The sequence below is a fragment of the Papio anubis genome, chromosome 2, assembly GCF_008728515.1.
Source record: "Papio anubis isolate 15944 chromosome 2, Panubis1.0, whole genome shotgun sequence".
Classification (NCBI taxonomy): Eukaryota; Metazoa; Chordata; class Mammalia; order Primates; family Cercopithecidae; genus Papio; species Papio anubis.
Window position 1 is genome coordinate 179,928,971 of NC_044977.1, and position 27,903 is coordinate 179,956,873.

The following is a 27,903-nucleotide window of genomic DNA, read 5'->3' on the forward strand; positions in this document are numbered from 1 at the left end:
TTATAAATCATGCTGCTATAAAGACACATGCGCACGTATGTTCATTGCGGCACTATTCACAATAGCAAAGACTTGGAATCAACCCAAATGTCCATCAGTGACCGACCGGATTAAGAAAATGTGGCACAATACACCATGGAATACTATGCAGCCATAAAAAAGGATGAGTTTGTGTCCTTTGTAGGGACATGCATGCAGCTGGAAACTATCATTCTCAGCAAACTATCGCAAGAACAGAAAACCAAACACCGCATGTTCTCACTCATAGGTGGGAATTGAACAATGAGATCACTTGGACTCTGGAAGGGGAACATCACACAATGGGGCCTATTATGAGGAGGGGAGAGGGGGGCAGGGAGGGATGGCATTGGGAGTTATACCTGATGTAAATAACGAGTTGATGGGTGCTGACGAGTTGATGGGTGCAGCACACCAACATCGCACAGGTATACATATGTAACAAACCTGCACGTTGTACACATGTACCCTAGAACTTAAAGTATAATAATAAAAAAAAAGATTTATGCTTGTATGAAGACCCAGTAGGCAAGAAGTTATAGCATTTGAATAAAGAAAAATCTGTTTAACCAGCATTTTAAAACTAATAACTGGCCAGGTGCGGTGGCTCACGCATCTAATACTAGCACTTTGGGAGGCTGAAGTGGGTGGATCACTTGAGGCCAGGAGTTTTGAGACCAGCCTGGCAAACACGGCGAAACCCCATCTCCACTAAAAATACAAAAAATTAGCTGGGCGTGGTGGCGCACACCTGTAATCCCAGCTATTCGGGAGGCTGAGGCAGGAGAATCACTGGAATCCAGAAGTCTGAGGTTGCAGTGAGCCAAGATTGTGCCACTGCACTCTGGCCAGAGTGCGACTCTGTCTCAAAAGAAAAAACAAGTAATAACTAATATTTATTGAGTTATTTAATGTTCCAGGTACTATTATAAACACTTTATGTAAACAATTATGTAACTTTTTCTTTTTTTTGAGATGGAGTCTCGCTCTGTCACTCAGGTGGAGTGCAGTGGCATGAGCTTGACTCACTGTAACCTCTACCTCCCGGGTTCCAGCGATTCTCCTGCCTTAGCATCCCGAGTAGCTGAGATTACAGGCGTGCGCCACCACGCCAGGTGAATTTTTTTTGTATTTTTAGTAGAGATGGGGTTTCACCATGTTGGCCTGGCTGGTCTCGAACTCCTGACCTCAAGTCATCTTCCTGCCTCAGCTTCCCAAAATGCTGGGATTACAGGCATGAGCCCATATCCAACCTTATGTAAATTTTTATTATGGAGAATTTCACATTTAAGAAATAAAAAAAAACAAAACAAAAAGAGCTTACATATGTGCATTATCCACTTTCAACTATTTATCAACATTTGAACATTTTGCTGTATCTATTTATCTATCACTATCATTCCTCCAACTCATTCTTTTTCTGGAGTAATTAAACATCAGATGTCCTATAATTCACCTATAAATATAACATTCAAAGCTTTTAATATATATTAGCTATTTTATTCCTTGACAAAAAGTAGATATTGTTATTATTCCCATTTTATGTATGGATAAACTGAGGCAAACAGTATGTGACCCACAGGGCTCAGGACTCAAATCCTGGAGTCTGACTGCAAAGCTTTCTAAGTATGTCATTTCTGAGATTAGGCTGTGGCTTCTGTCTGGGGTGCCCTCTCGCTCTCTCTTTCCTGGATCACTAGTTCTTGAGGAAGCCAGCTTACATGTCCAGCAGCACCCCCATGCAAATGCCTGCGTGGTGAGAAACAGGGCCTCTAGCCAACAGCCAGTTAGGAACTGAGGGCTAACAACAACCACATGAGACAGCTTGGGAGCAGATTCTCCATCCCTTATGGGGCTTATATTTTAGTGGGCATTATAGATAATGAACAAGTAAACAAGCAAGCAAACAAAAAAGATATATATATGTATATGTATATATATAAGGTAGTTTCAGGTAGTAATTAAGTCATATAAAGAGAAATAAAGGAGTGTGTGATGGAGTGGGAGACACTCTTTTTGATGGAGCAATAAAATAAGGTATATCAGTTCTTTTACTTTTGGTACAAATAAGAGAAAACCCAACTGAACGTGGCCTAAACCAAAAAGGAAATTTATTATATCACATAACAAATCCAGAGGTAGGAGGGCTCATAGTTAGTAACATAAGGATATCATCAAGAAACCAGGTTCTTTCTACTTTGCCATCCTTGGTATATCAGTTTTGACTCCAAACAAAAGAAAAATAGAAATTCTGGGGCAGAGTAAGTTTTTAGCTGAAAAGATATAATTTGAATATAATTTTAGTGTAAAGTCTTGAGTATTTACACGTTTATAGGTATATAAAAGGAAGCACAGACTTCTGAAGCCTGTGTCTCCAACTAAAGGCAAGGATGGGACCTCTAACAGCAGAAATCACACATTTTCACAAGGAAAAATGATTGCTTGGTTTAAACAACCCCTTGAATTGTCAGCTCAAAGTTGGTTATAGTGGAGTTTGGCACAGCTGACTGTTATGCCCCAAGTCAGTTTGTTGAATCCAGATGTACAGGCACAAATTTATCATCAGGCAACTTTCCTACTGACTCTGATGAGCTTTCTGAAAAGTGGTTACTCTGGTTCCATCTCCTGGAGCTCTGGTTATACAGTGTGCAAATCTGAATGCACATACTCAAAGTTCAGCAAAAATTTATTGTATTCGTCTCTTCATGGATGTAAGATGGCTGCAGCAGTTCTAGATGTCAGATCCAGATACACAGTATTAAAGGGCTATCTTGTATTATGCTGTAACACAGTGATCTATTAAGTCTTCATTAATCCCTTTCAGCAGTTAAGACTGGATATATACAAGATATAATGTACTGAATTAAAAATGCAACATTCTTTTACCCTCTAGCAGTGAAGCAGTAAAATATTGGTCAGAATGAGAATCATGGGTAGGTCTAATTATGCAGGAACAGGAGATTCTAAATAAGTTGCCAAAGAAATTCATTTTGCATCAGATTATCTTCTTTTCCAGGCAAATGTTGTTTAGGGGCTGTGTTTACATAGCAAATAATCCCTGAATTCCAGGGCTGTTGTGTGATTACTGAACATCTTAAAGAGCTTACTTCCCTGCACCGCCTCCCCTACAAGATCCATGTCAAGTCCTGTCTAACTACCTGTACAATACTTGAGGAGGAAAGTGGGCTTTCAGCAACCACACACTTGGGATAAAAGTAGAAAATAAAGGCCAGAAATCATGGCCATTTCCTCCAGAGAAAATACCAGAACATATTTAAACTCAGGGGTGGTATGCTATCTCTGGGGAATTTGCCCTGAGACTATTTTGATACACGAATTAGGAGTGTGTTTGGTGATAGTTTCAACATACTACATATGTTCTTTATAATTTGGAAAGAGTGGAGAAAACAGGAAGGGATTGTTAGCCTAGAAAAAAGTTTGAAGGAGTGAGGCGGGATCTAGGGGCCACACAGACAGACCAAGCCAGTTTCATGAGTTTACCTGGGGCCAGGTTGAAATGGTTCCTTTCAAAGCGCCTGTAACTGGTTGAACCACATCTCTGCCTCAAGTTTTCTGTAGATGTCATTCATTATTGCAACTGGCTTGCTATCACCTAATTCAATTCTTCTTCAATGAATCTGGCAGTGTACTTCTTAGAAACAACATGAATGATGGCTTAAACCAGTTTCATGTTGAATGTCCCTTCCTGGTTTAGTTCATGTTTTGGGGACTCTTTTTTACATAAGCAGCAATATATCCCTTTTAAGATATTTAGAAGCTTTATAGTCTAGTTTAAATTTTGATTAGCGAGTTATACAGTTTAGATGGGCAAAGCAGATACAATGCCAGCATAACATTTATTCATTCAAGAAATGTTTACTGAGTGCCTGCTGTGTGCCATAAGTAAGACAGCTGTCTCTTTAAGGTTTTAATAATACCTGTTTAGCAATTATTCTTTATCGCTACTGGAGCTGATAGATGCTGTCTGGCACAGTAGAATTTATTTTAGGAATTTATGCATATTAATCATGTTTCTGACCTATAACATAATAGTTCACACTCATCAACATTCAAATATTTTTATTCGACCAGCCTGGGCAACATGGTGAAACCCTGTCTCTACCAAAATCACCTGGGCATGGTGATACACGTCTGTAGACCCAGCTACTGGGGAGGCTGAGGTGGGAGGATCGCCCGAACCTGGGGAGATGGAGGCTGCAGTGTGCTGAGATCACACCACCACACTTCAGCCTGGGCAACAGAGCGAGATCCTGTCTCAAAAAAAAAAAAAAAAAAAAAAAAAAAGGCTGTAGTGCAGTGGTGTGATCTTGGTTCATTGCAGTCTCTGCCTCTCCAGGGTCAGGCAGTCCTCCCACCTCAGCCTCCTTCGTAGCTGGAATTACAGTCACATTCCACCAAACCTGGCTGATTTTTATATTTTTTTTTGGTAAAGACAAGGTCTCATTATGTGGTCCAGGCTGGTCTAGAACTCCTGGACTCAAGTGATCCGCCCTCCTCGGCCTCCCAAAGTGTTGGGATTACAGGTGTGAGCCACCATGCCTGGCCAAAATTTGTTTTAAAAATGTGAAACTGGCAGGGCGCAGTGGTTGACGCCTGTAATCCCAGCACTTTGGGAGGCCAAGGGGGGTGGATCACGAGGTCGAGATCGAGACCATCTTGGCCAACATGCTGAAACCCCGTCTCTACTAAAATACAAAAACTTAGCCGGGTATGGTGGCATGTGACTGTAATCCCAGTTACTTGGGAGGCTGAGGCAGGGGAATCACTTGAACCTAGGAGGCGGAGGTTGCAGTGAGCTGAGATCACGCCACTGCACTCCAGCCTGGCGACAGAGCAAGACTCCATCTCAAAAAAAAAAAAAAAAAAAAAAAAAATTCAAACCATACACGCAGGCTCACACATATAGACAAAACCCTCTTTTGACCCACCCGTTTCTACTCTCCTTTCCTTACCACAGAGTTGCTATTCCTGCCATCTTTACTTTCCACCCTCTTGGGCCCACTTAGATTAGGCTTTCATTCCACCAATATTGCTCTTGAAGGTTGCCCTTAATGATACCAAATTTAATAATCAAATTTCATTCTTCCTAACAGCACTTTGCATGGTTGATCATTCTCTCTTTTTTGAAATATTTTCTATACTTTGGACTCCATGACACCATTCTCTTATGGTTCTCCTCTTCGTTTACCAGACCTCTAAATATTGGAGGGACCTGGGCTTATATACTGGTGTTTTGTTTTTTTGTTTTTATCTGCCTATCTTATGATCTCATCCAGTCCTACGAATTTTTTATCTTTATTTTTCAATTTTATTTTGTTAAAATAATACATACACATTTAAAAAGGTTAAGTAGTATCAAAAAGGTTATGATAAAATGCAGCATTTCCCTTCCCCATCCCTCTCTACTTTTTTCCCTCCTTCCTAGAGATAACTATTTTTTTTATGCTTCTAGCTCTCTCTGGCATTTACATCTCTACCTAATTTGTAAATAATAGGCATATACTACCTTTAGCTATTATCTATCAGCTTCATATTGTAGTAGATGAGAACTTGTCTGTCTTACAATGCCATTCTGTCTTCTGCTATCCTTAATCTTCTCAATACAGTTATATTACAATAGTTATCAAATCAATAATCAGTGTTTACATTATTACATATATGTGAATGTAATTCCCAGCAGTGTCGCAGTGTTTTATGATTGTGTTTGTGATATATCTTCCAGTTTGCTATCTGCTGGAAACCCATTCACCGTTCTTAAACTTGATTTATGGTTTCTTTCCGTTGGTGAATCCAATCTGATTCTTTTTAAAACATGCTCTGTAGCTTGTTACAGTTTCCAGTTTCCTGCTGAAATTTTCAAGCATAATTTTAGTGTCCTTTAACATAGTAAATATAGTTGTTTTATTATTTGTGTTTAATAATTGCAATGTCTGGATTCTTTCAGGGCTGTTTGATATCACTTATTTCTGTTGGTTTTTGTTTTTGTTATCTAGTCTTATGGGTTCTAGTTAGATTCTCTGGGCCCTTAATCTGTCTTTCTATATTTAGATTTATTCCCTATTTGGTGAAGCATATCCATCAAGTTAAAAGCATGTTACAATGGCAGAAACATGGTAAGGACAGCAGTTGACATGGCTATCTCTCATATCACACTGCCCCAATCAGGACTGCGTGCAGGTGTCATTTTAACATCACGACTTCACCACCAGCATGGAGAGTCTTTTCCTTTTCTCTGTGTTGAATCTCTTACGTTCTGTATTCCGTATTTTCTTCTTTCTCAGATGACTCTCTCATCTTAGTACAGGCAATGTGATTGTGTGATGTAGTAGACAGAATACTGGTTCCCTAAAATGTCCACATTCGAATCTTACGAATATGTTTCCTTAAATGGCAAAAGAGACTTTGAAGATGTGATCACATTAAGAATGTTTAAATTGGGAGATTATCCTGGATTATTTGGGTGGCCACATGTAGTAATGAAGGTCCATATAATAAGATAGTAGGAGGTATATGTGTGCATGTGTATGTATGTATGAGAGAAAGAGACAGACAGAGACAGTGAGAGATAGAGAGAAGAGAGAGCTGCGCTGGTTTTAAATATGGATGTATGAAGGAAGGGACCACAAGACAAGGAATGCAAGCAGCCTCTGGCAACAAGGAAGATAAGGAAATGGATTCTCCTCTAGAGCCTCTGGAAGGGAAACAGTCCTGCTAACATCTTGATTTAGGAATTCTGATCTCCAGAATTGTAAGAGAATAAATTTGTGTTATCTTAAGCCACTAAGTTTGTAGCAATTTGTTATAGCAGCAAAGAAAATCAATATAAATGATAATTTTTTCAGATTTTTTTTTTGAGATGGAGTCTCACTCTGTCACCCAGGCTGGAGTGCAGAGGCATGATCTTGGCTCACTGCAACCTCCGCCTCCTGGGTTCAAGCAATTTTCTTGCCTCAACCTCCCAAGTAGCTGGGATTACTGGCGCCCACTACCACACCCGGCTAATTTTCATATTTTTAGTAGAGACAGGGTTTCACCATGTTGGCCAGGCTGGTCTTGAACTCCTGACCTCAAGTGATCTGCCCGCCTTGGCCTCCCAAAGTGCTGGGATTATAGGTGTGAGCCACCATGTTTGGCCTAATTTTGTTCAGATGTTACAAGTGTCTATAGTCAATCTTCACATTGCCAGTTTGCTTGGTTATAGGATTCTAGGTTGGAAGGCATTTTCCATCACATTGAAGACACTCTTCCATTGTCTTCTTCCTTCAAATGTTGCTGAGAAGCCCAAAGTCATTTTTATTACCATTCCTTGTACATGGCCCATTTTTTTCCCCTCTCCAGACACTTAGAACATTATCTCTTTGTCTCTAATGTTCTGATATTTCACAATGTATGGGCCTATAAGAGTAGAAAATTCCATGTCAGAAACCTGATGCTTTAAAATTCCATAAATATAACAAAAACACAAGCAAAAAATTGGGGAAAATATTTGCAACTTGAAAAATAAAGAATTATTACTCTTACAATAGAAAGTACTCTTAGAAGAAAAAATAAATTCTCCAAAAGAAATATTCAAAATAGCAATTTAAAAGAGTACATCTGTAGGTCTAGAACCGAAAGGGAAAAAAAGGAGAAAAGTACAAAAGTGTACCAAAAATCAGCTAAGAAACAAGTAAAAAAAATCCATAGCCTTACTAGAAATAAAATAAATGCAAATTAAAACTGTGAGAAACAATTTTTCACCTTTTTAATTGGTGAAGATTAAAAAAACCTCAAAATAGCTAATGTTGGTTAGATTTCAGTACTTTTATACACCGTTGTTAGAAATGCAGTCAACCATCTTTTCTAGATGTGGCAAAATTTCATAAGCCAGATCAAAAGCTTTTAAAAATGTCTACATTAGGCCAGGTACAGTGGCTCAGGCCTGTAATCCCAGCATGTAGGGACTGAGGTGGGAGGATCACTTGAGCCCGGGAGTTGGAGATCAGCCTGTGCAACATAGTGAGACCCTGTCTCTACAAAAAATAAAACAATTAGCTAGGCATGGTGGATGTGCCTATAAGTCCTAGCTGCTTGGGAGGCTGAGGCAGGAGGATCATTTGAGCCCAGGTGTTTGAGGCTACAGTGAGCTATGATTGCACCATTGCACTCTACCCTGGGTGACAGAGTGGGATTCTTGTCTCAAAAAAAAAAAAAATCAGCACTTGGAATTTATTGCAACAAAATACTAATGAATGACACATGAGCATAAGGAGTTAGCTACCATCTTGGCCATTTTGTTTACAACGTTAAGAAAGTGGAAACAGGTCAGGTGGGGTGACACATCTGTAACCCCAGTGCTTTAGGAAACTGAGGCAGAAGGACTGTTTGAGGCCAGGAGTTCAAGATCAGCCTGGGCAACATAGTGAGACCCCCATCTCTACAAAGAATTTAAAAATTAGCTGGGCATGGTGGTGTCTGCCTGTAGTACTAGCTACTTGGGAGGCTGAAGCAGGAGGCTCATGTGAGCTCAGGAGTGTGATGCTTCAGTGAACTATGATTGCACCACTGCATTCCACTCTGGGTGATGGAGTGAGACCCTGACTCTCTTAAAAGAGAAAAGAAAAAAAAAAAAAAAAGAGCAGAAACAACCTAAATACTCAACAATAGAACATTGGCTTAAATCACTCCCATGGCAATGGGATGTTTCAGCAGTTTTAAAGCTAATAAAAAGGCCACTAGCCTGAGGTTGTCTCTGCACCCTGAGCCCTTACATAAGCAAGCTGAAGCCTTATGTATGTATGTATGTATGTATGTATGTATGTATGTACGTATTTTTATGAGATGGAGTCTCACTCTGTCACCCAGGCTGGCATACAGTGGCATGATCCCAGCTCATTGCAATCTCTGGCTCCCGGGTTTAAGTGATTCTCCTGCCTAAGCCTCCCGAGTAGCTGGGATTACAGGCACATGCCACCACACTGGGCTAATTTTTTGTATTTTTGGTAGATGCGGTTTCACCATGTTGGCCTGGTTGGTCTCAAACTCCTGACCTCAAGTGATCGGCCTGCCTCAGCCTCCCAAAGTGCTGGGATTACAGGTGTGGGCCACTGTGCCCAGACCAAAGCCTAATTTAGAGGTATTTCTTATAACTGACTTAAATAGACAAACAAAAATATAGCCCTAACCAGTCACAAACAGCCATTGAGTGAATTGGCTATATAACTAGGGCTCTCCCATCAGACTACACCCAAATAAGGCAAACGCTTAGCTGTAGCAATTCAGGTAATTTCTTTACTTTGCTTCTGTGTTCAGCCTATAAAAGGTAGCTGCTTCCAGAGCAGAGCCCATAACCTCTTTTGGTCTTGGTGCTTCCCAATTCATGAATCATTCTTTTACTCAAATAAATGTGTTAATTTCATTTAAAGTTTTTTTTTTTTAACAGCTAGATATAGTATTAAATTTATCATATAGAAAGTGGTCAGTATTGGTAAGAGGTTGACTCATGGGGAACTGAAATTAGATTTGGTGAGAAAAAAAATCTGCACTCTGTCCATCATTTATTAATAGAACGTTTTCTTTCTAGAGATGAAGTATTTCTACTTCTAAACGTTGAGGAGATACAAAGAAAGGCTTTTGGCTAGACATGGTGGTTCACACCTGTAATCCCAGCACTTTGGTAGGCTGAGGCAGGGGGATCACTTGAGTCCAGGAGCTCAAGGCCAGCCTGAGCAAAAAGCAAGACCCTATTTCTATTTTAAAAAAAGAAGAGGCTTTCAGCAATGATAGTGATAAAAATTACAAAAAAAAAAAAAAAAAAAAAAATAGCAACAGTAACTAACATTGAATACTTACTGTGTTCTGGGCAACCTGTCAGGTATTTAATATATTTTATTTAATTCCCACAATAGTCCTTTGGGGGTAAGTAGTATTCTTCATCATCTTTAGGTGTGAAGATTGAGGCTTGGAGATGTTGAGTGAACCACCTAGAGTGACACAGCTGATAAATATTGTAGTTAGAATTTAAACTCTGGCAGTCAGGATTCCAGACATTCTTATCCACTGGACTGAACTGCCTCAAATAAGCAAAGCATCTCCGTTAGTGGAGATCCCCTAGTAGCCCTTTGTTCTGGGAGACACACCGAGGGATCATTTTAATTAGGTAGATGTAAGGAAACACAGGGGAAGGCTGTACCTGGACATGTGGGAATTGACAGTGAAGCTCTTTTCATCATTTTCTTCGGTACAAGAAGTTCAAAGGCTGCTGGGAGAAAGTCAGCAAATTTTCCCAAAGACTAAGCTTCTGGGAAGGCAGTTACTGAGACCCCTGATCACTTCCTTTAGGAGGGTTAATGTTACTCTATCACCTCTGGACTGAAGTGGCCCTGACCTGACAAGGCAGCAAAAGACAGGAGAAATTCACCATGGAGAGGGGAGCCTGGACTGTTTATCTGGGCTTAACAATCCTGGCTGCAACAAGTTTCTAGCTCAGTTCCTACAAATTTTACTCTAGCATCACAGGTGAGTCCTAGGAAAAAAGCCCTTTGTGTTTGTAACTTTGGAACCATAGATTGCCAGAGTATTTAAATTTTTTTTTTCTCTTTTGGTGACGGAGTCTCGCTCTGTCACCCAGGCTGGAGTGCGATGATGCGATCTCGGCTCACTGCAACCTCTGCCTCCGGGATTCAAGCGATTCTCCTGCCTCAACCTCCCGAGTAGCGCGTGATCCACCTGCCTCGACCTCCCAAAGTGCTGGGATTACAGTCACGGGCCACCGCACCCGGCCCAGAGTATTTAAATTTTAATAGCTCCATCTTGTGAAAGGTCTTGCTACAGTAGACATTCTATGTCTCAACAGTGACACCTTGTGGGACAGAGGAGGCAGAGGCTGGGGTCTGTTTGGACTGGAGTAGTTTTCCATCTTTTTTTTCTTTTTATTTTTTTTTTGAGACGGAGTCTGGCTCTGTCGCCCGGGCTGGAGTGCAGTGGCGCAATCTCGGCTCACTGCAAGCTCCGCCTCCCGGGTTCACGCCATTCTCCTGCCTCAGCCTCCCGAGTAGCTGGGACCACCGGCGCCCGCCACCATGCCCGGCTAATTTTTCGTATTTTTAGTAGAGACGGGGTTTCACCGTGTTAGCCAGGATGGTCTCCGCCGGCCTCGGCCTCCCAAAGTGCTGGGATTACAGGCGTGAGCCACCGCGCCCGGCTCCATCTTTCTTAAAGTCAGTTATAAGCAGGATTGATCCTCTGGACTCTGTTCCTGAACTTAACATGAAAAGGAAAAAAACACATAGAAAACATGATGTACTGTGGGCCGGGCGCGGTGGCTCAAGCCTGTAATCCCAGCACTTTGGGAGGCCGAGACGGGCGGATCACAAGGTCAGGAGATCGAGACCATCCTGGCTAACACGGTGAAACCCCGTCTCTACTAAAAACACAAAAAATTAGCCGGGCGAGGTGGCGGCGCCTGTGGTCCCAGCTACTCGGGAGGCTGAGGCAGGAGAATGGCGGGAACCCGGGAGGCGGAGCTTGCAGTGAGCTGAGATCTGGCCACTGCACTCCAGCCTGGGCGACAGAGCGAGACTCCGTCTCAAAAAAAAAAAAAAAAAAAAAAAGAAAACATGATGTACTGTGTACACCTAATCAATTTAAATGTTGACTTTTGATTTTACTCATAATTCATTAAACATAAAGACTAAAAGTAAAATAATACACTACTTTTCATCTAACAGGTTAATAAATATTAAAAAGTAGGATAGAATTTAGTGTTAGTGAGGGTATATGGAAATTATCAAAAACTGTTACTGGAAATAAAAAATGGTGCAAAAAGTTGGAAGAGAATCTAGGATACAATATACCCAAATTTAAAATGTGCATACTCTATAATCCAGTAATGCCATCATTAAGAATTTAGGAGTGTTGCCAGGCGCAGTGGCTCATGCCTGTAATCCCAGCATTTTGGGAGGCTGAGGTGGGCGGATCATGAGGTCAGCAGTTCGTGACCAGCCTGACCAACATGGTGAAACCCCATCTCTACTAAGAATACAAAAATTAGCTGGGCATGGCAGCGGGCGCCTGTAATCCCAACTACCCAGGAGGCTGAGGCAGAAGAATAGCGTGAACCCAGGAGGCGGAGGTTGCAGTGAGCTGAGACGGGGCCATTGATTGCATTCCAGCCTGGGCAACAGAGCAAGACTCCGTCTCAAAAAAAAAAAAAAAAAAAAAAAATTTAGGAGTGTTTTCTAATGATTTTTTCGTTTGTTTATTGTATCAATTAGGATGCAGTCATTTGTAAAGAACAACAACAAAAAACCCCAATTCAAACATGTTTAAACAATGGAGGGGATTTATTAGGCAATGGACTGAGATCTCAGAAATAGAGTGGACTTCACCTGGGGTTTGACTCAGCATCTCAGAGATATCATCATCCACCCTGTTTCTTTCTGTTTTCTGGCTTCTGGGACATCAGGCTAATTCCCTATCAAAGTTATAAGATGGCTGACAACAACTCCCAAGGTATAGTGGACATATGTTTTCTTAATGGCCACAAGGCACCCTGAAAACCTTTCCTATGGAGAGTTCTCCGTCTTGTAAGTTCTTATTTCCTCAATGTGAAATTCAGAAATTCTCTTTCCCAGTCTCCCTTGCAGCTCTGTGAAATCTGGTGACATGAAGATACAAGCACCATGCAGAAACCCTCCTCGCAAGAGTAGCAGTACTATCTCCAGAAGCAGCAGCTGCAGAGGTTCAGGTGAAAGTCCCTAGGGCCCAGCACCCTTTGCCAGTGGGGTATTTGTGCTCATTGGGAGCAACAGTGGTGTTTTCTTTGGAGCAGTTCTACAATAGGATAAATTGTTGTGTGGCCCTAAAGGTGGATTCTGTGGTCTTCCAGAGAGTCTATGGACTCCCTGATATCCTTTAATAAATTTGCTTTCTGCTTAAATTATCCACAGTTCATTTCTATTGTGTGCAAGAACCCTAATACACAGAGATACGCTTTTTCAGCCACATCTAGAGAGACGGGTCACTTTCAGAAATGCCCTCAAAAGAGCTAAGAAGCTTCTTTCTCTGATATCTCTGGCAAACCTCTTTTTATATCTCTATAGTCAGAATTGGGTCATGTTTTTTCTTTTCTTTTCTTTTTTTTTCTGTACTATTGGGGCTTGAGGACGGGATTATGATAATGATCTAAGGCCTGAGCCACATCCTTATCCCTTAAGGCTTAAGACAAAGAACAAAGAGGGAGAGGTGAGGACATCCAGGTGAGATCAGGATACTAACTTCAGAGAGGGGTGAATGGGTGAAAGTATATGGGAGGTAGAAGAACCAGACAGTAACTTACATCAAACCCCTTGAACTTCCAAGCTTGCTCCTCACATATGTGGAGAAGTCTGCACAAACCACTATATCATGTTGCTGTTGGTCACCATCTGGAACATCTGGACAGAGTCCCCACGATGGGATACAGCTTCCTTTCCATGGGACTAGTCACATTCTTTGCTGTCTTGTTTCTTCATTCTGCCTTTAACGAGGGTTGGGTCAACAAAGAAAATGGCAATAACTTTCTCTTTAGTTTAATGGAAAATTCCTCTGGAAGTTCACCCCTCATTGATGTACTCCACTTCCTTATTTTTCTCCCCTATTCTTAGGAGCCAACATCTCTGCAACAATGCTTCCTTCTTCTCATCTCTCAAAGCAAGACTTTACTCATTCTTTGGAACAACCCATCCCTTGCAAATAGATCAGACTATACCCCTAGCAGTATGTTTCTCAAAAATTGGAGCCTGTTCTGAGCAATATGCTTTTTAAGTGAATTTTACCCTTAGTACTAGTGACATTTGGGACTGGATAATATTTTTGTTATGAGAGACTGTCCTGTGCATTGTAGAATGTTTAGAAGCATCTCTAACCTCTATCCACTAAAGGCTAGTAGCATCCTCTCCCACTAAGTTGTGACAACCAAAAATGTTCACTGGAGAGCAAAATTACCCATTTGATAACAAGTAAGCTAGAATAATACTCTGGGGGAGAGTGTGCTGGGTAAGAGTAGTGGAGTTCTCTCATATTCCAAGTTAGGATGGAGTACATGGGAAACTTTAACTATTCAAGTTTCACCAAAAAGTAAAGGACAGGTGAAGGAACTCACTTCTCCTGTGAGTTATTAATGAACTTATTTGTTCTCCTGACTGTGCTGCAGGAGACTGCTGAATCACCATTTCCCAAGGACAAATATTAATTTTCATAGAGAGTACAGCCTAACCACAAGGTAGAAGATACTTTCCCATCTGTCCTATAATTTCACAAGGCCACCTCTCTCTCTCTTTTTTTTTTTTTTTGAGATGGAGTCTTGCTTTGTCACCCAGGCAGAAGAGCACAATCTCAGCTCACTGCAACCTCCGCCTCCTGGGTTCAAGTGATTCTCCTGCCCAGCCTCCTGACTAGCTGGGATTACAGGCGCCTGCCACCACGCTCGGCTAATTTTTTTGTATTTTTATTACAGACGGGTTTTCACCATGTTGGCCAGGCTGGTTTCAAACTCCTGACTTCAAGTGATCCGCCCTCCTTGGCCTCTCAAAGTGCAGGGATTACAGGCGTGAGTCACCGCTCCCAGCCATGGCCACATCTCTTATAATGAGGTATGACAAATTATTATTCAGCACAGACCTAATCCACCAATCTTGCTTTCAAATGTATCTTCTTCGGATCATCCCTGAGTAATATTTTTTAAAATTCCCTTAGCTACTCACAGAGTTGGCCAAATATGAGAAATTATTACTTGGAAATGTAATCCTATAGTTTTTTTTTTTTTTATGATGGGGGTTGCTATGTTACTTGGTACACAGGTATTTTGGGTTATCTGATCCAAAAGTTTGATATTTCAAACTTTTATCTGTACTGTGGCTTTTAGCTACATTTTTTTTTTTTTTCTGGATAATTTTAGCCTTTAGTATTATGAAATGTCCTTAATTACATTTAAGCCGTTTTGGTCTGAATTGTCTGATATCAAAAGAACGACCCTGCATTCCTATTAGTTCCATTTGTCTGGTGTTTTAGTTAGTCCAGGCTGTTGTAGACTGGGTGGCTTCAACAACATTTATTTCTTACAGTTATGGAGGATGTGAAGTCTAAGAGCAGGGTGCCAGCATGATTGGGTTTTGGTGAGTGCCCTCTTACTGCTTTGCATACAGACACCTTTTTACTGTATCCTTATGTAGCAGAGTGAGAGAGGAAGAAAGCTCTGTTGTGCCTCTTCTTACGAGGGCACTAATCCTATTCATGAGGGCTCTGTGCTCACAACCTAATTACCTTCCAAAGGTCCCACCTCCAGATACCATCGCATTTGGAACTGAGCTTCAAGAAGTGACTGTTGGCCGGGCGCGGTGGCTCATGCCTGTAATCCCAGCACTCTGGGAGGCCGAGACGGGCGGATCACGAGGTCAGGAGATCCAGACCATCCTGACAAACACAGTGAAACCCCGTGTCTACTAAAAATACAAAAAGTTAGCCGGCCATGGTGGTGGGCGCCTGTAGTGCCAGCTACTCAGGAGGCTGATGCAGGAGAATGGCATGAACCCGGCAGGTGGAGCTTGCAGTGAGCCAAGACCGTGCCACTGCACTCCAGCCTGGGTGACAGAGTGAGAATTTGTCTCAAAAAAAAAAGAAGTGACTGTTGGGGGTACACATTCAGTCCATAGCACCTAGTTTGTCTCTTTGTTTCTCTTTAGCCTTTCTGAATCATTTTGTTTTAGGTATGTTGCTTGTACGTACCATAATGATAGTGTATCAGTTAGCTTCTTTGCATAACAAACCATACCAAAACTTAGTGGCTTAAAAACCAGCCATTTATTTAGCTCATAATTCTGTAGGTTGGCTTAACATTTCTGGTCTACATTGGCTCAGCTGATCTTTCAGGTGCTTGCTTATGTGTCTGAGGTCATCTAGGGTGTTGCCTGGTGCTTGGATGATCTAAGATAGCCTTGTTCATATGTCCGACAATTAGCAGACTGTTGGTTAGGGCTAGGAGAGTGACTCAACCACGTGTCTCATAATCCAGCAGGCAAGACGGCACTCATGGAGGTTACAGGGTTGCAAGTGCAGTAAGAGAGGACAAACCGTGATGACTGAAGTGTCTGCTTACATCACAACTGCTAATGCCCCACTGGCCAAAGCAGCTCACATCAATGACCCAGACTTAAAGGGTGGAGAAAAAGACTCCACTTCCTGATGGGAAGATCTGCAATGTCATACTGCAAAATCATGACAAAGGGAGAGGAAGAGTGTGTGGCCAATTTTATAATCTATCACATTGGGTTTTCTTTTGTGAGTCATTTTAAAAGTCTTTTTCTTTACTTCCTTCTGTTATTTGATTTTTCAGCTTTAAGCGACATTCATTGATATCATTTAAATATCTCTTGACTCCCATCAATTACCTATTTACCAATAAATTTACTTATTTTACTTTTCCTTTCTGATGACTGTAATGTACTATGAAATGGATCCAAAAAGCAACGTAGATTTATGAGTGGATAGAGGGAAGATCAGACAGACAGATATGAGACAAAGCATGCATAGTAAAATGTTAATGTTAGAATCTAGGTGGTGGGTAGGTGGGCATTCACTGCAAAACTCTGTGCTGTGTCTGAAATTTTTAAAATGAACTGTGAAGTTGAGGCAGGAGAATCCTTTGAGTCCAGGAGTTTGAGACCACCCTCAACAACATAGGAAGATTCTGTCTTTGCAAAAAATACAAAAAATAGATAAATAAATAAGCCGGGCATGGTAGTGTGCACCTGTAGTCCCAACTACTTGGGAGGCTGAGGTGGGATAATTGCTTGAGCCTTGGCCTGGAAGGTTGAGGCCGTTGTGAGCCATGATTACACCACTGCACTCTAGCCTGGAGGAAAGAGCAAGACCCTGTCTCAAAAAAAAAAAAAAAAAAAAAAAAAAAAAAAAAGGAAATATTGGAAGAAAAAGAACATAGGAGCCACCTTGAGGGTGTTCATATTAGTCAAATCTTGGACAATTTGAGCATCAAAACAAATAATAATAGTGGTTTATAATCTACTAAATTGAATAAAAATCCATGGGTTCATGCTGGTATAAACATATAAATGAATAAATAAATACAGGAGAAAAGAAAATTCTTCTTTCTAGAATAATGTCAGCTGATATAGGCATAATAATGAATAAGAAAATCGCCATTTTGCAATCATCATAGAAATACTAGATTCATGCAAGAATCATCAAAGTATGCTAAAACTAGCGGAAGAAAGTTTCATGTGGAACAGCATTTTATATAGCCTCAAATTATATTCCCACGAATTAGTTGTTAATTACAAAGGGAAAAGAATAATTTTTCCAACGAGAAACCCGGTGGTTTTCATTCTATCTAATCATCCCTCCAACCTTTTTTTTTGTTTCTATTGGATCTTCCTCCTGCGGTCCTCCACCCTCTCCTTATTCTGGGCTAGCTGTACTTTCTGCTTGCTGCAGAGCTGCCATTTTACGACTTTCCTTAACTGCTTTCCTAGACCTCCTCCTGTGAACTATTTGCCGAACTACCTTATATAAGGGTGGAATAAAGACCTCTGTAAATATATACAATAGATTAATAGATTGGTCATAGAATTCTCTTGAATTACATTTTGTTTGGCACACAGTGGAAGCTCCAAAAATATTTGCTGAATAACTCAGTCTGGTCATCCAAGTGTTACCAAAACTTTGTACCAAGAAGCTTGTAGGATTTGGTTTTCATTTCAATTGTGAAATGAAATTGCATACATTTTGTATATATGCTTACTTTTCTTTTTTAAAATTTATCTTATTACAGTGTTCTACATGTCCAAAGAAACTTCTCTATTAACAAACTAAAGACATGATATCTGAAGGTAATCTTTATGCATAATTTTCTTCTAAGAAACTCAAATGTGCTTTATATGAAGAATCACTAATAACCACTTACTTACTACTCCCTGCTACTGAGTTTTGAATAGAGAGCTAATGTATGCCTAAGGGAAAATCGATTAAAGAAACATTCTTATATAGCTCCAAAAACGAATGAACAACAACAGTCAGGGTGAAAGGGGGAGGGTGCTCCCTTTAACTTGAAATGCTTAAACAAATACGGGATTTTAGTGAAAATGGGAGTCTTGAAATGTATCCTTAATGTGCAGATACTCACAAGATAACTTTCAATTATCCAGAATTATTTTTTACTCTATAGAGCAATTCTTCCAAAATAGTGCATCAATTTATTCTCAGAAGTTATCTCATTCGAGTAAAGTGACTCTCACCCAAGAGAGACACTGGTAGCAAAGGGCAGTAGTTACTTAAATAGCAGTGAAACCGATACTAGAGAACTGCCAACTGATGAAAATTTAATCAGCAGTATATGGGATTGGAATGGGCTTATACAGGGAGTAATTCTGAATATAAGGTGTTCAGTAGTTTCCATTTCTTTAAAATTTTCTGTACAAAGTGGAAAAAATTTACACACCCATGTTTGAAAAATGGGTAATTTTTCTTTCATTCATCAATTTTTAAAGGTAAATATGCTAGTAAATTAAGGAGACAAATAGTTCTCTATCCCACGTTGTAAAAAATCTAGGGCCCTGGTCCTTTACCATTGCCTTTTTTCCATTCCGCACAAGATATGTGTCTTCCAGGTGACACAGGAGCCATCCTTGATGTTTTTTGTTTCATCAAGTCTATTTGGGTGTTCCTATTCCATGCTTCTTCCCCTCTAGATTCCCCCATCTACCTCATACTCTAGGTTTATCCTGAGTGTGGAGTAAGGAAGTATGAATCCCACATTTACATTTTCCTTTTATTGTTCACCTTCTCTCTCTTAGACTCTTCCGCTCAGTACCAAAAGGACTTTCTTTCTTGCACTGCAGGAACTTCCCTTACATCAAATTCTTATACTGTTTACTTTCATTTATTGTAAAAATATTACAGTCTTCTGAATCTGACTTCTGTAAGCCTCTTTTCTCCTTAACAACAAAGTCTCCTCCAAAAATCATAAGTGCTTACTTTCAGGCTATTGTCTCAACGTGGACTTGAAACACACTATTTTGAAACTCAAAGCTGCCTTTAGCAGGGTTCTGTCCATTCAAAGAGGCAACTATTTCCACTGGTTCAATCAGTGGGGTTAATGATAGGCCCAGAACTAGGAATTTTTGAGAAAGAAAATCCATTTACTTAATATTCCCAAAATGTATTTGTTATGCTGAGAACACACACTAAGAATACATGGCATTTCATCACATAGATGAAAAACTAACATCATCATAAGCAAGTTTGGAAGCAGTGACACACACCCCTCGGAAGGCATTATGAATGCTCCCTAATATCTGATTCTCCCTTCCCAGTCCCATTGCAGTTCGGCGGAGCCATATGAAAGGTTCTAGCTAGTGAAATACAAGTGGAAGTGGAGGGCTGAGGTAGTGACAAGCCACTGCATGATGCTACACATTCCCTCTTCTGCAGCGAAAGTGGAATCTCATGTTGGGACGGCAGAGTTACAAGATCAAAGTGGTCTGGATTGCTCAGACACTGGTTGGAGGACAACTCTAAGCCTGTTCCATATTAGACTTTGTGTGAGCAAAGAACAAATGTTTATTAAGATACTATCTTTGAGTTTAAAATTGAAATTGAGTGCCTGCTATACCAAGTGTTAGAGACATACTGGTATACAAAACACACAATTTTTGCCCTCATGGAGGTTACATTCTAGTGGGGAAGTCAGATAAAAATTAAATCAACAAACAAAATACTTGCAAGTTAGGGTAAGTGTTATGAAGGAACTAATGGCTGCGCTAGAGGTTAACAAGGGAGGGAATGTACTTTAGATAGTATGATGATGAGGAGAGGAGACCTTTCAACTAAGACATGAAGAAAGGGAGAAAACATTCTAGGTCCCATGAGGCAAGAAAGACCTTGGTGAGTTGAGAAACTAAAAAGACAACTGTGACTCAGTGGTAACAAATGAGGAACAAGAGGCAAAATATGAAGTTGCAGAGAAAGACCATCATGTTGTGGTAGGGAGTTTGGTTTTCATTCTAAGCCATCAGATAGTATCACCTTAATCTTCCTTCGGTCAATGTCACAAAACTAATCACATTTATGTTAACTTTCTTTTCCCCATCATCTGCCTCAACAAATGTCATGTCCCTCATCTTTCTGATGGCTAATTACTCTCTTTGTATCCTCCCTCCTCTGGTTACCCTTTCTCCTCCTCTTTTCATATACTTTGCTTCTTCATTATCTTCCCAATGGGTCAGTCCTGTCAACCAACCTACAAGACACCACCCATCCCCGACCCTCTTCCATGGGTTATCAACTGGTAATGATTCTACTAACCACTCAGATGTTCTGGCCCCAAAACCAGGATCTATCCTTGACCACTTCCTTTACTTTCCTATGCAATTCATTGGTAAATTCTTCAGTTTTAAACTCAAAGATATTAACCGTTTGGTTCACTCTTGTTAATGTTAGCTTTCATGATCTTGTCTTGATTTCTGAAATGATCTCATGATTTGCCTCCTTGCTTCCATTCTTTCCTTCCTCTAATGTTTTATTTATGCATCAGCCAAGGGTGGCTACTTATTTTAACCTAGAATAACTTAATTAAAATAAACAAAACTTTTTATAAATTGTGGTAAAATAGGCCAGGTGCAGTGGCTCACGCCTGTAATCCCAGCACTTTGTGAGGTTGAAGTGGGTGGATCACTTGAGGCCAGGAGTTCGAGACCAGCCTGGCCAATGTTGCGAAAGCCAGTCTCTACTAAAAATACAAAAATTAGCCAGGCATGGTGGCATGCACCTGTAGTCCCAGCTGCTCAGGAGGCTGAGGCAAGAGAATAGCTTGAACCTGGCAGGCGGAGGTTGCAGTGAGCTGAGATTGTGCCACTGCACTCCAGACTGGGTCACAGATTGAGACTCTGTCTCAAAAAAAAAAAAAATTGTGGTAAAATAAACTTTGACTATAATGAAAGTAGTCTATATGCTGCAAAAGTTACAATGAAAAAGATAGGCAAACATAAATAAGAAAATACACATTTCCACTTCCAAAGATTACCACTACTAACACCTTAGGGTATAAGGCCACTATTTTTTTCATTGTACCTAAATACACAGATGTGCATTTTTAAACCAAAATGGGATGCTGTAACATACTACTTTGTGACTTGCTCTTTTCAGTTAATGATCTTTTCCATGGCAATACAGTTCTATTTTATCCAATACTCAGTCCATCTACATTCATATTTCTTTAATGTTCCTGAAAATGCATTTTATAGTCTGTTCAAACTAGGATCCAATTCAAACTGTTATGTCCCTTAAATTTCTTTTCATAAAGCAGTTGCTTTTTTCATGACAAATTGTTGAAGAGATGGGCCAGTTATCCTGCAGAATGTTTCAGCTTCTGGTTTCACCTTCTGTCTAGTTACTTCCTCTGGCATCATTTAGTTTGTTCATCTATCAGTTGTATTTTTTTATAAAGTCTGTTACATGCAAAGGCTTGATAGATTCAAGTTAAATATTTTTGCGTGGAATGTATCATGATGATACTGTATACTACATTCCATCAAAAGACAAACTATCCGATTGAGCTACAACGTGGCCTTTAAAAAATGTAAATTATAAATGTACATAGCTTCCTCTGCATTTATTATACAACACTAAACAAAATCTTCAACTTGGACTACAAGTTTCTGAACGATTTGATGTCTGCTTACTCATCCAACTTTATTCCATCCCAATTCTATTTGTTTTTAAGAGTCTTGTCATATGTTTCGTTTCTACTCCCGAAACATGGTAAGTGCTTGCCTCCTAGGGCCTCTGCACGCAGGCTTTTGGTTTGGAGACTCTCCTTTGCCACTCCACCTCTCTCCACTCTTCTCCTCTCCTGATGCCAAGCATCTTCTCAAATTACAGGTGTCGTTTTCAATGTATTTAAAATTTTGTTCTTTCTACAAAACAGCAACCACAGACACAGGTTCATTTTCAGTTCACCTACTCCGGAGAAAACCTACTTTCTTTATCTTATTTAAATTAGGGTCCTCCAAGCGATCTTAACATCTCCTAAATCCCAAGTACCCTGTTTTTCTTCCTGATACTTTTTCCGTTTACCTTAGTATCTGTGTCAACCTGACAGTAAGCTGCACGATGGCAGGAGTCTTGCCTACCAGGTTCCCTGTGCACTCCGTTCCTGTGCACAGCAGCCCGTCAACAGTAGCTTAATAAACATCATAGGTCACAATAACCCTGGGACCGCATCTTGGGGAGGTAGCCGCAAACTCTCGCAGGTGGCAGTGACAGGAGTACTTCTCCAGGGGGTTGTTCGAGTGGATGAATACTCTTACGTGAAAGTGCTCAGTACACCACTGCGGCAAGAAGGAGGAAGGAAAGAATTCCAGATGCGGAGAAAGTAGTATTTTACAGCATAGCACAGCCTGAACTGGGTCCAGGAGGGCGTCGCCGCCGCGACACCTTCACGTGACCGCGAACGGCTTAAGGACCCCGCATCCAGTGCGCTTGCGCTGGAGCTCCCGGAAGTGGCCGGACCCGGAACGCAGGCGGAGCGCACGTCCGTCAGCCCGTCAGTCCGCCAGTCCGCCAGACCAGTACCTCTCTCTTCTCGGCCGTCGTAGGCTGTCCGCTGTCTGTTTGGCCCGAACGGCGGCGGAGGCGCTGATCATGGCGACGTTCATCTCGGTGCAGCTGAAAAAGACCTCAGAGGTGGACCTGGCCAAGCCGCTGGTGAAGTTCATCCAGCAGACTTACCCAAGCGGCGGGGAAGAGCAGGCCCAGTACTGTCGCGCGGCGGAGGAGCTCAGCAAGCTGCGCCGCGCCGCAGTCGGTCGCCCGCTGGACAAGCACGAGGGCGCGCTCGAGACGCTCCTGAGGTGGGCGCGGGGCTGGGTGTGGGTAGTTTGTTTGCCAGCAGTCCCTCGCCGCCCCTCTTCCTGTCTTCCCCCTTCCCTCAATCCTGTAACCTGGGCCGAGCCGCCCCGCCCCGGCCTGACCGGGCGCGTAGGTGTGGTCTGCATTCTTTGCTGGTGAAAAGGACCCGCCCTGCAGGCCGGCTGTGACTGCCCGCTTGTCCTGCCTGCCCGCCTGCCCCAGCCCTTGGTCGGCGAGGGCTCCGTCGATCAGGTGCTTGGGAGCAGCAGTCAGCCATGTACTGATTTCTCTTGCCACATTTACTTAGAAGTAGTTTTCACTTTTTTGGGTCTCTGAAGCTTCCCCTTTCCCCCCATTTTTCCATCACTGTCTTTCTTGGGCCAAATTTAGATTTCATAATAGTAGTTGCTTGAAGGAAGTGGGCGAAGTGAGGGAATTGGGACACTGGACCAAATGTCTGATCAACTCATCACATTGTCCACATGAAATGGACCATCTTCCTCAGTTCAAAATAATCAAATGACAGATGGAGAATTCTGAAAGTTAGGAGCTACAAGTATTTGAAATAAAACTCTAGTTACATAATAGAACCGTTCAAGGTAGGTTGTTTAAAAGCAGTTTGTTCACAAACAGGTATATACATAATAGAGTAAATTTGTTATTTTAGCAAGCTTATTTAGCTCATTCTGATTTAATGAGGGTTCGTTTCATTATACTTAATAGTTATAAGAACATTTTTATAGGATTTTTTAGTTAAAAATTTCTTTTGCCTACCTTGTTCATCTCCGTATAGTATATTCTATTTGTTTCACAAGAGAATCACAACTGTATTCCAATCCAAGTAGCAGAAACCCAGGCTAAACTAGCTTGAGCTGAGAAAAGACTTATTCTGTCGGGCACGGTGGCTCACGCCTGTAATCCCAGTACTTTGGGAGGCCAAGGCGGGTGGATCACGAGGTCAGGAGATCGAGACTACCCTGGCTAACCCGGTGAAACCCCGTCTCTACTAAAAATACAAAAAATTAGCCTGGCGTGATGGTGGGCGCCTGTAGTCCCAGCTACTTGGGAGGCTGAAGCAGGAGAATGGCGTGAACCCGGGAGGCGGAACCTGCAGTGAGCTGAAATCGTCACTGCACTGTAGCCTGGGTGACAGAGCGAGACTCCGTCTCAAAAAAAAAAAAAGAAAGAAAAGACTTATTCTGCTAACTGAAAAGTCTAGGGATATTCTTTCCTTAGCTTTGGGTATCACTGGAGATCGTCTTGCCTCCATGATGCTTCCCTCGAAAGCTTTGTTCCTGTATTGAGAGGGATGGCTGTAGTGTAATTACAATCGTCCACAACACTCAGTATCTTACAGAAGAGAGTGCTTTTCTCCTTAGCTCTGGTGGAAGTCCATGGGAGGCTTCTGGGTTTGTTTGCACCCATTTATGATGGTGGGAAATGGGCTAAGTTAATTGCCCTTATCTGAGTCTTTCAACCGATTTAATTTCCTCTTACCCCATGTGTCAAAGCAAGATGAGTCCGGGCTGGGGAAGGGTTGGTTCTCGAAAGGAAGGGATATTGAATAGATTGTTCAGAGGAATTAAAACCCCTTGGTTTCAAATTTTTAGAGCTAGAACTGTTGGGCTGCAAGGGTAATTAGTCTAATAGCATAAGCAATTTTCTTTTAAGTTAACTTAGGAATACTTAGCCATTCTTTAGAATTAACATAATTAAACAATTTCAAGGTAATTTTTATGTAGGCATGAATAGCATTCAGTGAGGATTTTCCATTAGTAATATTAAGAAAACATAGTTGTGGTATAATGAACCCTGTGATAAAAATCTTGTTGAATATATCAAATTTGGTTCCAGCCCTCAGATTTGGGGTCTTCAGAAGCAATTGGTGCATGGGTTTTAGACTAACAGACATGGGAGGTTGGTGGATAATGGTTTGGATAAGGTTCTCCTGTGAACTTTAAAACTTAATTCATTTGTTCATTCTTTTATTCTTTTTACCAGACTTAAATGTGTAAACTGTTCCTAGGTAGTGAACCTGTTGTAGATATAGTCTCTTTGAAACTAACCATGTTTCTTTAGCCACCTCTATATAATCCCCTCCTGCCACATTAATTCAACAAATATTAAGTATTTTCACTTTTTGGTCTTCTAGAGGGGTTAGGGTAAGCTTGGAGATATTACTAAGGTTTATAATGGAGATAGGTACAGAGGTTCCTTAGGAATATATGCTGTAAAATTAGATGTGAATCAGTTGTGTGATGTTCATTCAAATCCGGCAGAATATTTTACTTTTAATGATGATGTTTGGATAATTGTGTAAACTTAACATTAATTTTTTAACTTAATGAACTTTTAAACTAATGAACTTTTAAAAAGAGAGTTTAAGCTAATTCCTAAAGAATTGAAGCTAGCTTGGTAAGTCCTGATATGCAGCTCCATATATAGCTTCAGTGATAGACTTGTTTTCCTATTACTAACTTGTAGGTGTTCTATTAAAATTTCCTACAATGTACATTTATGCATATTATAATAATGAGAATGAGTACTTAAAACCTCATTTGTTCTGGGTATGGTAGCATGCACTCATAATTCCAGCTGAGGCAGAAGTATCACTAGAGCCCAGGAGTTTGAGGCCAGCCTGAACAACATACTGAGACCCTGTCTCAAAACAAAACAAAACAAAACAAAACAACAACAACAAAACCCTTTTGTATGATACTTCTTCCTTTATAAAGTGGCTGTTACTAAAAATTGATTAGACCTTGGTAAATGGTGACCTAGGGTGATCAAATGGGAACCCTGCTGGTTTTTTATTTTTTATTTTGTATTTTATTTGAAGCTCCATATATACCAGTTACCAGCATTGTGTAATTTCTTTGTGGTGATCAATTTCTTTAGAGAGAAAGCTTCTAGTCTCCTTCTATGAAAAAGTCTGCTTATCAGCTTTCTAAATTTTATTCTGGGAAACGGAGGTTGGGGATCTTAACAATCATGTATGCAGTCTGTCAGGTACATCTATTTTTAGTATGACACCTGCATTAGGGTTAGGTTCATTTCTATGTGGCAGATCCCAAATTATCTGAGTTAATATTTTATTCTTTTGTAAAAAGTTGGCAGGTAGGTAGTTCTGGTAGCCCAGGGCTGGTATAGTGGTTCTGCAAAGTTAATTGGGGCTCAGATTCCTTTCAGCTTTCTGCTGTTTAAAACCTAGAATATTATTCTCAGGTCCAGGTTGCAATCATCCAAGTTCCAGGTACAGGGCTTGCCCTTTAGGGTGTTTCCTGGCAACTGTTCCACAACCCCCTGCCTATATGTTAGCAGCCATCATGTGTGTCCACTTCTCATAGGATGCTGGGAAAAGGAATTTTCATTATGAACAGCTGTATACTCAGCTAAAGATACATGGTTTTGTTAATAAGGAATAGGATAGACTGATAATGATGTAGTCAGTTAGCGCTCCCTACCCCACTTAACAGTGCTTGATCTCCACCTTAGTTGTATTTGATATCTCTGACTTTTTTTTTTGTTTTTTTGAGGCAGAGTTTCGCTCTTGTTGCCCAGGTTGGAGTGCAATGGCACTATCTTGGCTCACTGCAACCTCCGCCTCCCAGATTCAAGCAATTCTCCTGTCTCAGCCTCCCGAGTAGCTGGGATTTATAGGCATGCGCCACTCTGCCCGGCTAATTTTGTATTTTTAGTAGAGACGGGTTTCTCCATGTTGCTCAGGCTGGTCTCGAACTCCTGACCTCAGGTAATCCACCCCCCTCGGCCTCCCAAAGTGCTGGGGTTATAGGCCTGAGCCACTGCGCCGGGCCAATCTCTGACATTTTTCTAAGAGTGAACCTACCCTCAGAGCAGAGAGGATCTGGGAGCTTGAGGTTTTCTTTGAAGGATTTTCGACCACACCTTCTCGTTCCACCCTCACATTGAACTATATACAGAGGTACCTCATGTTTCTTAATTCAGATCCTTTTCTGGCTTCTCTGGCATGATTTGGCTTCTACTTTGGCTCCCTTCCCTCTTAGCCAGTTAAGATTTTGGCTTTCTCTTTTTTATTCACTTTTCACCTTTCAATAAATTTTGTTGAAACCTCTTATATCCTGTGTGCCCTTTGCCATTCTTTTTGTCCATGTTCATGTACATCTTTTACATTTTTAAATTCTTGTTTTAGTGGGTTTTGGTGGGAAGCAAAGAAGGGTGTTTATTCTGATTTATTTGTTTAACTGTAAGAGGAAGGTGTTTACATTTTCAGCTCTCCACAGTGCTTGTAACAATTTACATTCTCATCAGCAGGTATATGGGAGTATTTTATTCCTCCGTATCCTTGCTAATACTGATTAATAATTTAATTTATTACTTTTTGCTAAACAGATGGGTGAGAGGTAATATCTTTAGTTTGCATTCCTCTTATTTTACTGAGGTTGAACAGTTTATGTTTACTGGCCACTTTGTTTCTTTTTCTGTGATTGCTTGTTCTTTTCTTTTGCCCATTTTCTATTGAGTTGTTTTTTCCTAATTTGCAGGAGTTGTAACATTTTCTGGATATTTATACTTTTTTCATTATGTATGTTGCAAAAATCTTCCAATATTTTTCTTGTCTTTCAACTGTGTTTATGCTATCTTTTGTCACTTGGAAGTTCCCCCAAAATGTTGTCATCTCATAATCTGTAGTTAAGATTTTTTTTCATATTCCTAATGTGCACGTGTTATGTGCGATTTTCCTCCCTCAGATTTGCCAAAGGTTTGCAGCCACCTTTTCTTTGTTTAAAACCAAGGCTTTTTGGTTGGTTTTCTGCTCTTATCATTCATTTTTTTAAAAAAATGTTCTTTGTTCCCTTTTTCTGTCTTTTTGTATTGATTGGTTAGTTTTCCATCTTTCTGGTTTTTCTAATATATTTTAGGACTGTGTATTTTTTTCTCAGTCTGTATTGGTTGCGTCCTACTATCTTTTTCATTTGCAAAATGAAGTTGATGGAATACTCT

At 40.8% G+C, this 27,903-nt stretch overlaps 1 protein-coding gene and 1 long non-coding RNA gene across 9 annotated transcripts in view; one reads left to right on the forward strand and one right to left on the reverse strand.

Moving 5' to 3' along the window:
* Nucleotides 1-2,103: 2,103 nt before the first annotated feature.
* Nucleotides 2,104-22,301, reverse strand: LOC116273853. 7 transcript variants are annotated; one of them, XR_004182338.1, is made up of 5 exons: nucleotides 22,147-22,301; nucleotides 13,358-13,533; nucleotides 10,211-10,279; nucleotides 9,871-10,015; nucleotides 7,078-7,434 (listed from the first exon to the last, which is right to left on the reverse strand). It is a non-coding gene; the product is annotated as an uncharacterized LOC116273853 (long non-coding RNA). The 7 variants fall into 7 exon arrangements; XR_004182339.1 differs by lacking the exon at nucleotides 7,078-7,434 and adding an exon at nucleotides 2,104-2,749 and having other exon boundaries at nucleotides 9,871-10,279; XR_004182336.1 differs by having other exon boundaries at nucleotides 9,871-10,276.
* The window catches only part of LOC116273852 (programmed cell death 6-interacting protein), a 73,276-nt gene continuing 67,293 nt past the window's right edge, over nucleotides 21,921-27,903 (forward strand). For both annotated transcript variants that reach the window (XM_031663839.1, XM_031663840.1), the window contains exon 1: nucleotides 21,921-22,922. In XM_031663839.1, the coding sequence (XP_031519699.1) occupies nucleotides 22,714-22,922 (209 nt within the window). In that variant the 5' untranslated portion in view covers nucleotides 21,921-22,713. The remainder of the gene's footprint in view (nucleotides 22,923-27,903) is intronic.